The sequence below is a fragment of the Amblyomma mixtum genome, chromosome 8 (genome assembly GCF_055824585.1).
Source record: "Amblyomma mixtum isolate Tamu chromosome 8, ASM5582458v1, whole genome shotgun sequence".
Lineage (NCBI taxonomy): Eukaryota > Metazoa > Arthropoda > Arachnida > Ixodida > Ixodidae > Amblyomma > Amblyomma mixtum.
Genome location: NC_143019.1, coordinates 121,150,684 through 121,164,062, shown reverse-complemented (window position 1 = coordinate 121,164,062; position 13,379 = coordinate 121,150,684). Strand labels below are relative to the sequence as shown.

Below are 13,379 nucleotides of genomic sequence, written 5' to 3'. Positions count from 1 at the left end.
TTCAGAGAGCAGTGTGCTATCTAGGGTGCGGGCGGTATATGCGGCGCAGGATCGACCTCCTGCCTGGTTCCCTTTCCTCGATGCATGCGTGTGTCACTCAGAATTTTGATGTGGTGACAAAGTGAGAGTGGATGCTGGTGTGATTGTGTGTGACGGGTTGCGTGATGCAACCTGGTTAAGTCGGACTTGGAGCCTGTCAGTGTTGGTGTACTTCCAAGCAATAAAGAAAAAAGTGTGGGCGCGGAATGGAAGCGTCTCCGTCTCACATGCCGGCGGCCCGGGTTTGGTTCCCAGCTACACCACAATTTTCTTGTGTTTTTTATTAATTAGGACCGCTTCAAGGTCATATATGCGCCGTAACATCACCTTTAATGTTAGTACGCGTGAAGTGGAGGTTTTGCTCTAAAACACCGCATGTTGTCCTACCAATAAATATCTTAATTGACGCACCGATGCCACTGTATATTTAACACCTGCAACGAATGACGAAGTGGCAGAAGTATTTCCCAGCCTCAATAATGGCCATGCTACCGCTGTGATGACATTCAGGTAAGACCCGTGAATCATGCCATTCATATTGTGACGAAGAAGACTAGGCTGCCAGTGGCGTGGGACGGAGCGTTCGCGCTAGGCTCGCGGCCATTAAATCATCTCTTGTCCATCGTTCATCACGCCTCATTCTTCGACTGTCTGCCACGTCTGGTTTGAGGTACTGGGGTGTCATCGCCATCCTGGTCCCGGAGCTTCGGCGTCCTGCGCCTGCCGCGGTCATCGGCCGTGTGTACCTGGTCCGCACCGCCAGGCTGTGACATCCTGCCAGACCTGAACAGACCTCACCGCTCATCCCAGCCCCGTCCCCCGCCCAGACCACAAGACATGACGAACTGACGACGTCGCCGCGACCAGAACCTATGACCCGACCGACCAGAGACGCCACTAACAAGTAAATACACTGTCCCCTGCCCATGCCGATCTGTGCGTCGAAAGGCCTCGGCCGTCGCCTCCTGGCAACCTGCGGCCCGGTTGCTTCGTGGACCGAGAACTATTTGCGCATATCTCACATCGTGGCGGCCAGCACTTCACCACCTTGCCATTTCTGTTCTGCCCTCGAAGTCCACCACCGTATCGAGCGTCCCTTCGTCGATGTCTTGTTCTGTTTACGATCGGGACGATCGCTCGATAGCCCCGGATAATGTGACGAAGACGACGAAGACGACGAAGCCGACAGTGGCTCTGGACGGACGCTCGCGCTAGGCCAGCGGCCATTAAATCATCTCATTGCCATAGTTATCTCGTCTCGAGTCATCTACTTTCGAAGGGGAGGGGGGTCATCTTGTCATAGGGGGGGGGGGGGGGGGGGGGCTGTAGCTCTGGCAACAGGATGGCGATGATACCCCAGCAACTCACACCGAATGTTACGTGGCGGCCAGCCGAAGAATGAGGCATGATGGACGATGAACAAGAGATGATTTAATGGCCACTGGCCTAGCGCGAGCGCTTCGTCCCGCGCCACTGTCAGCTTCGTCGTCTTCGTCACAATATTTAAAGCTCGTGTTTTATCTGTTATCTTGAACCTAGTGATCGAACAAGCCTTATTTACAGCTGGGATGCAAGTTTCCACAGTATTGCACATTTATAAGAAAGGAGACAAGAACAACATCGAAAACTACATCAGCAACTGCAGACAGACATCCATTCTTCCGGTTTTCGGAAAGCGTTTGGAACAGTTACTCTTTATTAGGCTCACTAAATTCGCTGATCAACACATCATTTTTACCAGAGCGCAATATTGTTTTCGCATACACCGACCTACTAAACTTGCTCTCTTAGATCAGGAAGAATATATCTTAGAGGCAATAGAAAAGAAAAACCTTTCGCTAGCTCTATTTATTGGCTTCACGAAAGGCCTGCGACTCTATCACATGCTAGGCTGTTGAAAAAGTATAGGTTTACGGGTATCTGCGACATACACAAGATCTGGTAAAATATTACTTGAGCAACCGCCACCAAAACGTTTATATCGGCGAGGATTCCTGTGCAACTAAACCAATATAATAAGGAGTGCCGCACGGAAGTGTCTTAGTGCCATTACTTTTCAATATCTACATTAATGATATGATAAACATTGCACATGACTTGAAATTCGTGATGTACGCCGATGATACAAGGCTACTGTTGCCAGGATGGGACCGCCAAAATCTTGTAAACGCAACTAATACAACCCTGGAAAAACTTGAAAACTGGTGCATCCAAAACAACCTAAAAGTTAACTGCTCCGAAACAAAAGCAATGTCTTTCTTTGTGGAAAATACACCTTGTAAATTTGCTTAAAATCAGTTGCTGTGCAAGTTGGTATTTCATGCTTTCATTCACACAGCGCAAAGACGGAGAAAAGAGGAGGCGCTTTGTGGTGTCTCCCGTCTTGTCCGCGTTGGTTTTTGCGCTGTGTGAATGTAAACATTGTCAATTTACTCCACCATTAATTTACAATGTGACGCCAATAGAGGTAGTAAGCAAGTTTGAAACGTTGGGCGTATTTTGGGCGCATTATCCCACCTCAGATTTACAAGACCACTAACTGTAAAAATGTTAATTTATAATTCATTAATTATAGCACAACTTAACTACGACCAAATCTTCTGGGCTACAATGACGGGAAGAAACAAAACAAAGTAAAATATACATGTTGCAAAAAAGAGCAATAAGAGACATTTTCAATTTCCTGATAGAGAACTCAATTCTACTTTGGTTTTCACGTTCCTGAGTGGGAAATATTTTTTAACTATACGACATCAGACTATTGCTCTTATCTAAGAACTATCGCGTCATGATGACAAAAGCCTCCAACACACAGACATAGTCTAAAGAAATTTCATATATTCAACACATCGACAAGAAAGAATTATGCAACAGACTGCGATAGCACGTACTTTTTATCTCGAATGTTCTGGTTGCTAGTTACGGTTCTGCTGTGGTGACTCAAATGTCATGCTGTTCCGTTCCATGGACGTCAGATTGCGCTCCGTTCCGCCCTTTGTTGTGCAATGCGTTTAGAAGCGGGTGAAAGTTCAGGAAGACGACGAAATACCAAGCACAGCATCAGAGGCACAGATGGAAGTTGATGTAGAAGTTAATGTGCATTTTTGCTAATTAGGTTTCGAACCAGATGATGCTTGAAGACAACGACATCAAAGCACAGCGATAGTGTACTAGCACAGCGCGAGATACCCTCGGTTTAGCATGCGTCATGATAGGCAGCCGCGGTGGCCTTGCGGTCTGCTGCAGTGTTCGCAATCGCGATGTAAATCCAGCGTTCGGTGCATACGCCCTGTGGCACAGCGGTTGGGACCACTGCCTGGGCGCGACAATCTTTGGTACGAGAACGAGTGAGAATCGCTCGACAGGCTTCGTACTGGACTTCCTTATATTCGGGAAGAAGTCAATGATGCCAACAGGCACCATCCTGGCCTAAAGGACGAGTGCTTCTCCAGTCGAAGCGGAAATAGCCATCTGCGCTGGGCGAATGTGTGGATGTCTAACGAACGCAATGAAGCAGGCCAACGCCATCGCCCGAGTGCCAGGGCTAGCCAACTGGCCGCTTACGATAGAGCCCGTCGAAACACGGAATTCTAAGTGGGAGACGTGGTCCTGATGAGGAACCACACGATGAGTGATGCAAGCACGTGGTTTGCAGCAGGCCTCGTGCCTAAATGGGTCGGCCCATTCGTAGTTTCCTACAAGGTCTCACTACAGAATTATAAGCTGAGATAGCCATACACGGCTCGACTCCGCCGGCCCATCTACTGGGGGGTGGTGAAGAAAACTTAGAGCGCTAGACCGCTCTATCCCCCAAACCTGTTTAAATGTGCACTCCCACGCCCCGCAGAAGCGGACGTTGACTGGACGAAAGAGACGACGGGGAAGTGGTCCGAATTCGGCGGGTATTGACTGCCGCCGCAGAGAGATGACAGCGAGTCCCGAACGCAAGAGCAGACAAGGTAAATGCCTCTACTTCCCTTTTTTTTGTTATCGCCATCTCGCACCGTCAGCCTCTAGGCCAAACCGAACGGCTAGGAGCCCAGGAAACACTTTGAGCCGGCAAACATACTTTCTGTGCTGTGTGATGATTCGCAGAGGCCAAGAACGGGTGCATGTGGTGCGAGCAAGCAAGATCTCGGAGTTTGCGGCCTATTCCTCAACGGCAGTTTGAAGATGTAGTAAGGACCACCAAATATTTCAGAAGCATAGTGAGCCATGTACACCACTTATAAGGATAAGAAGGTATTAAGGGGGAAGGAGGACAATCCTCTTCATCGCGCAGAGATACTGACTTTCGGGTTAGTGCTAACTACGTACGTTCATGGCTCAGATGGATTCCCTACAGCCTAAGAACTTTTCAGCAATCCCGTACGTGTGGAAAGGCGTACGTTGGCCATTTAGATAGCGGCATTACCACCTTGACGCAACCAGACCTCACTGAGTTCAGTTCAGTCACTGGCAGTTCCATTAAAGCACATGATTACTGCAGGAATACCTTTGCTGAAGCAAGGAATTTTTTATTGCGAAAGCAATACTGCTAGAGGTTTCCGCTCTTGGCCGTCGTCCAGGGGAATCCACCATTGACCTTTAGCGTGACCTATGTGTGACGTCATACCAGCTGTTGAAAAGCGGGGCCCCAACTCGGCTCGTCGCGATCGTCCCAGCGAATCCTCCATGCCGCAGCTCCGCGCCGCTGCCGCGAGGGGCGCTCGCTGTACGTGACGTCATGACAGCTGTGGAAAATCGCCCCCCCCCCCCCCCCAACTCGGCTCGTCGCGATCGCCCCAGCGAATCGTCCACACGCCGCTGCCGTGGGGGAGGCGCTCGCTCTACGTGACCAGCCAAACCAGGCGCAGCGAGGGCCATCGCTTTCGCAACTTACCGGGCTTATCCAAGCTAAGCCTCTGCCAATTTTTTCTTAGACACTGTGGAAAGAAGTTCAACAGAGAAATTTAAAACGCACATGCTATCCAAGTGATGTGGCGTTCATGTACGAGCTGAAAATAGACATTTAGATCGACTATACAGACACAAAAATGTAGTGTTAGAGTGGAAGGGTGGAAGCGCGTTGATGCTGTGGCAGTTGAGGTCTGTATGAGATTTTGTGTCTTGTTTTCTTTTCGTTCTTGGTTCGTTCGTGACTTTCCTGTGCTTGTTCTCCTGATTTTCTTTTTCCATCTGTATTTTCATTTTCTTTTGTTCAGATTCAGTCTCTCCTTGTGTTGTGTAGTCTCGGATATTTCCGTTCAGTGGCTCTTGTTGTACGCGCACTTGAATGCATGTGCTCTAGCTTCCCGTGTTATCAATGCCGCCCACACCACCACATTCACAAGATTGTTGCCGTTTCTGGGGGCCCCGCTTAATTTACCACCGAATAGGCCATAGCTTACGGAAACGGCAATCCACAGGTGTAGGGTCCCGCGCAAGCACTAAGGCATGCATGAAAGAGCGGGATCCGGGACGCTCGTGATTCCATTGAGAAAGCAAGTGAGAGTAATCGCTTGAAAGCGGTTATTTGTTGCATAACAAAAAGCTGAATCATTGACGAAGCAACAGACTGGAGTACTACAAGATTGTGCAAAGGCATAACATTGAAGAATTATGCGAACTACTATGCGAAAGAAAGATTCACCTGAGATATACCTGCCTGGTATGTGAATGTCATCGAGAGCTGCCATTATTGCCAAGTGCAAAGGTCATATGGAGTCCATATGGCCATGTATCATATACGGAGTACCATATGCGAGCGTATTCTGTGTAAGGCAATCACATGTCTGGGTAATGACACAGAAAGGGCGACTGGTATGTCTCTAGCGGAGAGTGTTAGAGAAGCTGCGCCTAGTTAACAGAAAAGTATTGTGTGGCTGGAGATGTGGTGTATTTACGTCTCTGCGTGGGCTGAGGTGGGAAGTAGGGTATAGAGTGGTTTGCATTATGAACGAATGTGCGTCATTTATGCCCACTCAACTATCCACATAAGGTGGTTATCCGGCTGGACAGGCATAGCGAGGAGAAAGCAGAAGCAGAAGGAAGAGCGAGACGTAGACGTCACTGTGTTCCCACCAGTCAATAAGAGTGGCGCGTTCCACTTACTCTCCCTCTAACTTCATTGTGTTTTGATCAAATTCTTTCGTATTACGCGGTCACCAATAAAGCCGACGCAGAAACGCGAAGTCTACCCTCAAATACTGTCCCTGTGCGAGTGAATTTTTTTTACATTCAGCAGCGAACACCGCTGTGCGTAATGAATATCAACCTCATAGTATACTTACAGTCATAGCAGCATAGGATTTACTTTGTTGTCGCCAGCACACACTTTATTGTCACTTTCAGCACACAAGAGAAAGCTTTATTCTGACCCAAGGTGCTGCATACAAAAATAGCAGAAAATAGGATGATTTGTTAACCGGGTTTGTTAACCAGTAACCAGATTTAAAATTTATTTGTTTGCTTGTTTGTTCGTTTATTTGTTCATTTTCTTTTGACAGAACTACGTGTACAATACAGGACCTAATATCGCACATGAGTAAAAAGCAATGCCAAGGTCGATGAGGCAGAAGGCGTTTAATGTACGCCTGACGAGGCCTCGTCTACGGAATATTGCATGAGGACAGACAAGTGGCCGGTCGCGCCAAGACCAAGAAAGAATAATCAGGCAGCAAAGCTGTACAGATACTAAACAATTAGAAAGAGAAATGGCAGAAGTAACTTGCCGCTACATTTAAAATCTTAGGACCTATGCTTAGTGAATAATGTGACACCGCTGACTGCCTCAGTGCAAAATGGAACATATGTCTGCTCACTGGCGGTACTAAATTTCAGAGTCACCGCGAAGATGTTGTAAACTCTGTTGTTTGGCGCGTTTGATCAGAAAAGTCGTATTTTATTTGTCATCGTCTTTGCAGATGTTCCCGTCAACCAGCGAAACCCTTACGTCGCATATTCCTTTGTAAGTTTCGAGGCAGTCTTTCGGAACGCTGTGCACCACAGATCCTCTCACCCACAACATGCAATCTGAAAAAGAGTAAATTCATAGGTAAACGATCTGCTTCATCCGTACAGCTGCAGGTTCCCTGAAATTATTTTACTATGAGTAAAATAATAGTACCATATTTAAAAAAATTTCGTTACCTATATTTGTGCGCGCATGGTGCTTTTGTTCTGGTGCATTTTGAGATTCAGTTAATACTGTGTTCCGAACAATTTTTGCAACACCAAGCATAATTGTTAAGCCAGTCTGCTATATTTAAAGGCGACATTTCTAGATGCGTTCGGTCTTTCTTATTGCAAAGCGCGTTTGTAAGAAGCATTGATTCTCGTGATCAGAATATTTTCATCTGTCTCTTGTTCCGAATTTTTTTTTTTATCGCCAAACTTTCTTCGTCATTATTACCAGCCTGACTATGCACACTGCAGGGCAAAGGTTTCTGCCATATCTCCACAAAATTATTGATCTCATCAGCCCAACTAACTTTCCGCAACCTACTACTGGGCTTCCGTTCCATTGTAAACCTGTTTGTTACATTTAAGGACAATCGGTTATGTTGCCTTCGCATTACATCACCTATCCAAGCCCGTTTTTTCTTCATTTTGACTAAGATGTCATTAACCTGTGTTTTATTCCGCGCCCACTATTAGCGCACTTTTACTTTTCTTGCATTCCTGCTTGCGCTTTCTAGTATTCTTCAACTGACACGTTCATTAAAAAAAATCTCTGTAGGAAAGTTAATGAGTGGGGGCACCATCAGTCGTAATGTGGGAAGATGTCGCCGGCGACAAAACTGGCGACAAATTATTACGCTTAATATCTGTATTTGCCTGTCAGCTTCTTTTTTATGTACGTTACACTTCGCAGGCTGATTTTCTCTTGTTCATCTTATTCTGCTTTTATCTTCCACAGTACCTTTGCAAGTACATAAATGTACCGCTGTCGAAAACAAGCATACAAAATAGCAAACAATTTTTGCGTGAACAGGCTCTATATGAAGAACGTTATTTGCCTTTCCAGCAAGTAGGGTATTTCAAAAAATAGCGTAAATAATCACTTGAAAACGTTCTAAAAATACTGGAAATAATAAGGAAGAAGTGCTTACGGTCATGATTTTCGTAGGGAAGTTTGACCACAGCGCAGCTTTTGTAGTCTGTGTATTCGAACGCGACAGCGAATTCCTTTGTTTTATCTGTAAAGATAAAAAATTGTTACCCCACATATGAAAGGGCGAAAGCGAGCAGTATATTAGTGCTGATTCTTCAGTAAACTTTCTTAATTCTTTCAAATTTTCGCGGCCGGTCCGTTCATTATTTGAGGTATTTATGCTGCCCTTTAGCGAAGTCTTGAACAGTTCTCTCGGAAAGATTTCCGATGGTAATTGATAAAATGTGGTTCAGTATGGAATACTGCTATGACATTTTTTGTTAACTGCAATAACGTTTTCTCTGTTTCCAAACGTTAACATGACCTTAGAAACGATTTCAATAGCATCCCGATCCCCACAATCACAAACACTGAAATAAATGGCCTCGCAGGGGCTGATGCTGTTGTGATTGAAACGCTCACCGCGCCAGGAACAATAGAGACGAGTATTTTATAAAGCTATGAAATTATACGAGAAATGAAATATAATCACCTTCGTTCAAATAGAATCTGGTTTGACCAGGGCCATCTCCAGGGAAGAAGTTCAAGCTGACGTCTCTCCTACAGAGAAGAAACTCGGATAATCAAACAATGGATAAGCAACGGAAACGCCCAATTAATCGTAATAAATGGGCATTGTTTGCGCTCAACACTTGGCACAACAACCTCAAAAACCAGCAGCGAGCAAGTGACTGCGCTGACCGCTGCAACCCGAGCTGAATGAAGAGCTTGTACTTGGCAGCTCCTTCCTTTTAACTAAAGAATAAAAGAGACGCGCTTCCCGTTTCACCGAGGATCCGCGCTGCAAGTGCAATAAAGAATTAAAAGTGCCGTGGGTGCAGTGAATCATTTCAAAAAGAATGAACATATTCGTCAGTATTATGTAGGAGAAGAGAAAATTTCTGCAAAGATGGCTCTCCCTTAAAGGGCAAAATTTCCCATGTAGTAACCGCACTTTACACTGAAAAAAAAAACCACAGGTGCCAAAAATAAGCATGTGCTTTTCCGGGCAGAAATGTTAAGTGGTTGGCCTAAATCACTATACAGATCTGGACAGAAGCAGTGAGGAAGCAGTGAGGACAGCAAGAAAACAAAATGTGTTGTCAGAAACTTTAGCATTGGAATTATTTTGCATTGCTCCACGTGACTACTAAGAATTTTCCAAGGCCGTGTCGTTTTAGTCAATGCTCTCTTTCAACAGTGTATAAGATTCGTTTCCTACATAGTTTTCGTATATTTTTCCAACAGACGAATGTCCGAAGATGGAAAGATAGGTTGAACTGAAGGTATAAAACAAACGTAAATGCACCAAGAATTGGCAGCGCTTGATAGCATATTTTATGAGGGCCGTATAGGAGGCCCAAAGTGTCTGTTCAGTCTCCTGAAATAAAAGGGTTTCTACGGAAGAGCACGTCACAGAATCTGAAGCACTTTCTGCCTATAGTGTATGGACGATATCAGGAAAGTGTATGGAAAATGTAGCTTATTGTATTTCAGGAAAAGCTTTGCACTAACTGGAGGGAGATAACGGCTTAGTCCGGTTGTAATGGGCTTTAGTCGTCGTCTCTGTTCGAAATTCCCTGAAGTAAGACATGTTTTGTTTATTGGTTATTATTTAAACACGGTGACATTGATTTGTGCCATTTCATGTTACGTTCATTGACTGCATTACACCCTTCTTGCTATGAGGGCAGTAAAGGCATAACCTGGACTCGGTCTGATGTTCTCTTTTGAAATATGTAAACTTTTGCTGCCATGCGTGCACGGCGCAATTATTTCTGTGTCGCGTGTTAAGGGAAGAATGAGAGACTTGGCGGCGCCACCTTTGGCGCCATGGCTTACTTCAGTCGCAGCATGGCGCATCGTTGATAATTCTTTTTTGCCTATGATGTTGGGTTCGTAAGTGGCATGAATTTCATTGACCCACCCCTTATCTCCACGGTGACCCTTGAAGTGCCAGACGTAGGTGGCAGTCTTGGCCTTGGGATCGAATGCTGTGCGCGATGCGCTGAGGCACTTGAAGGAGGTGTGATTGCTCGAAGTGAAGGCGGCAACAGGATGAGGAAACTCCGCGAATAGCTGTCAAAAAAGAAGAAATAATAGATCGATGCTGTGAGGAACTGACGTAATGGGCACAATGGACTTTATAAGAATATGAAAGGAAAGGTATGTAAGGGCATTTCTTTTGTACTATCATGATCAAAGTACTACGGAAGGCGTGTTCTCAGAAATAGGTTTACTGCAGCTCTGACTCGCGATCCAGTCGCGCGGTATTGTCGCCAGCGATTAGACAATGCACGTCCCTTCCTACTTCGACCCATATCAGGTGACTGGATTACGTGACTGCACTGATAAAACTTTCGCGCACAGTCGCGTCCTGTAAAGTTTTGACTGCGACAGTACATGCATTCAAAGCCACTATGTCTCCCTCACCAGCATATCTGCGAAGACATGTTTTAATTTTCACAGTCTTTGCTCACCTCAAAAATTTTGTTCTCGTTATTTCTTCATACTGCTCCTTAGCCGAAAAACGTTGGTTAGATCCCGGCCGCTACGGTCGAATTCAAATGGAGGCGAAATTCTAGAGGCCCGTGTACTGTGCGACATCAGTGCACGTTAAAGAACCCTAGGTAGTCGAAATTTCAGGAGCGCTTCACTACGGCGTCCCTCATAATCTCAGCAACTTGGGACACTAATCCACCATAAAACCAAAACCAAACCTTCCTCTGAAAAATTCGTGCTTCCTATTCTGTGCTTCTTTCGAGGAAAAAAGAAAACATGAAATATATTTATTAGGCGTTTGGTAGCATACCAACAGCAAAATTGAGCAGTACGAGCGAGCCATGCAGTTTTCAGCAAATGAACTTGTGTAAAAGTAAAGGTATGTGTTCCTCTGAAATGCTGCGTGAGAACTCAGTCAGGAAGAATTTAGGTGCGTATTCTTTGGGTTCAGTTGTTATTGGCTGTGGGATGATGATGATGTTAACATGAGTAGGCTTTGAGAACAAATATTCTTTAAGTTTTAGGTAATGCAATTTTAACGCACAGTTACAGCGACAACCATGTCAGGAGCAGCTCGAACGTGAAACAGATCGCGTGCTTACTTGAAGTCGCTTTGCAGAAATTAATAGCACGCAAAACGCACTTGTAGAGTGCTAGAACTTGAAAATTATTTGAGAACGCGCACAGATCTTAAGGCAGAATACTGCTAAATGCCCTGAATTGAACCTCTCACTCCCTCTCTCACCGATTGCATACGTTCTGTAGAGGAATTTTTTTTTTAGATAAAACGATAAAATCGGGGGTACATCTGTTCCAGCGCATCGCACCCATCACGTGAAGCAACCTAACCGATAAACTGGTATATACAAACAGTGTGGCGACGCAAACCGGACTTTATGTTTCTTGTGCGTATACCACCCGCTGCGCCGACGCGGCAGATTGCAGTAGCACCACAGCTGCCACGGTACATCCCGGCGGCGATGGTTCACAGCAACTGCATGTGAAATCGGTCTGTTAATGCCGGCACGCTTAGTGTTAACCCGCCGCCAAAAGCTGACTGTCAGCTGCTGTTCTTAGCGAGAGGTGGACACAAAACGCGTTTCTTCCGGCAGTGGTAATTTGTCTGAAAGAATCAACAATAAGCACGAAATACCCACTGGCAAGCATTTTGCAGGAATAAATATCAAACCGCACACCTTCTTTCCTTGTTTATTGCGAGAATGCGTTTTTCACAATCTTGCAATTCTGCGGTTTATCCCGTTTCTTTTCGGACTTGAACTTTTTCGATTATAAGGCGGCTAAACGACGCCATGCTATAGTTGGCCATTGGGTTGTTACTTGATTGCTCTCATTTGTTGATTGATTATACCTTTACCTCAAGTGAGCGAAAAAAGGCCAGCTTGTTCTAGGCATTTATGGAGGAAATCAATGAAAGCGAGGAGGTAACCTTTCGACCTAGGTCGTATTTTTTGTTTCCATCTTTCAGAGCAGAGAGGAGAGGGAGGATGGTCAGTAACTCTGCTTTACTGGAGTTCATACGATGTTCGGCAACAACTATGCTTTCTATTGCGTTAAATTAGTTTTCGCCCAAATACTAAAGGTGTGACTCACTGAATAGTTCTAGTCGCTTCTTACTCAAGCGTTCCTGTGTTACAGAACCTTGGAGATCGCACCGATATAACTTGTACGGCTGTATTTGTTGTAACAGGAATTCAGGGCGCGTGATGGCAGAAACAAAAATGGCACAGATAGCCTCCACTTCTCGCCCGGCAATTACCCGTTGTTTTGGCTAGCTAGTTAACATGGGAGTCTTCGTAGTCTATGCACGAAGCCAATAACACTCTTGTAAAATCGACAACTACACGTCTTTTTTACTGTTTCCACTTCACATGCGCATTCACAATGCCATGAATCGGTAGAAGCAGATACAAATTGTCTGTCTAATTGTCTGTAGTAAAAATATTTACGGTGGTGAAACGACGCTGCTTCATGCTTCTTGACCGGATTACTATATATTGTTTTGTTTTTATCATTTATCTACTTGGTGCTTGTAACGCGTGAAAGAAAAAATTAATTCTGTCCTTTCTCGTTTCGAAGCATTCTTGATATTACTGCCCTATTAGATCAAACCGCAGCTGTAGAAATTTATTCGTATACCTTGGCATGGAGGTTATCAAACAAGGTAGAGGCGCCTGTGCCCAGGTGAAGCGGCTACGAAAGATAGTGCCTGCTGTCGGGTGGAAACGCAACAACTCCAAAAATGTGAGAGTGTGCTCACCTTGACATTGTCCGTAGGATCGCGCCGACGATTCCCCGCAGGCACGGCGACTGCGAGTGCAAGGAGTAACATGCCCGAGCCAACTTTCAGCCAAACCATACTGAACGAGGTGGAACGCCGTTTGTAAGCCACTATCCAAGAACCAACGTGTCCAAATACGCTCCAGCAGCTTTTATAAGGTCAACCAGTAGATGCTTGCCTTCGGAAGGAGAGGGGGAAACTTGTTTTTTGTCTGGGCAGCCAGCGCAGTCTTTAAAAAAAAGCAAAACAATCAAAGGAAAATTACCTCCTTTCATGGGCCCACTTGCCTAGAGAAGCACGTTTCGTACATTTCTCTCGTGTTTAAATGCAGCGGTAATAGAAGGCGGAGGCAGTCACGAGCCACCGCGAATCAAGGCAGCTTGATAGATCGTGGCACGTGTTATT

General features: G+C 45.4%; 1 protein-coding gene across 1 annotated transcript; it reads right to left on the bottom strand.

The window, feature by feature from the left end:
* Nucleotides 1-6,922: 6,922 nt before the first annotated feature.
* On the bottom strand, nucleotides 6,923-13,052 carry LOC149334145 (uncharacterized). Its single transcript, XM_089556204.1, has 5 exons — nucleotides 12,954-13,052; nucleotides 10,101-10,252; nucleotides 8,667-8,734; nucleotides 8,133-8,219; nucleotides 6,923-7,053 (listed from the first exon to the last, which is right to left on the bottom strand). The coding sequence occupies exons 1-5, from the start codon at nucleotides 13,050-13,052 to the stop codon at nucleotides 6,923-6,925; spliced, it is 537 nt and encodes a 178-aa protein (XP_089412330.1).
* Nucleotides 13,053-13,379: the final 327 nt, after the last annotated feature.

Coding starts and splice junctions, on each gene's coding strand:
- LOC149334145 (XM_089556204.1), bottom strand. CDS start 13,052: ATGGTTTGGCTGAAAGTTGGCTCGGGCATGTTACTCCTTGCACTCGCA. Junction 8,735..10,100: donor GGTCACCGTGGAGATAAGGG/GTGGGTCAATGA, acceptor TCTTCTCTGTAG/GAGAGACGTCAGCTTGAACT. Junction 8,220..8,666: donor CAGATTCTATTTGAACGAAG/GTGATTATATTT, acceptor TTATCTTTACAG/ATAAAACAAAGGAATTCGCT.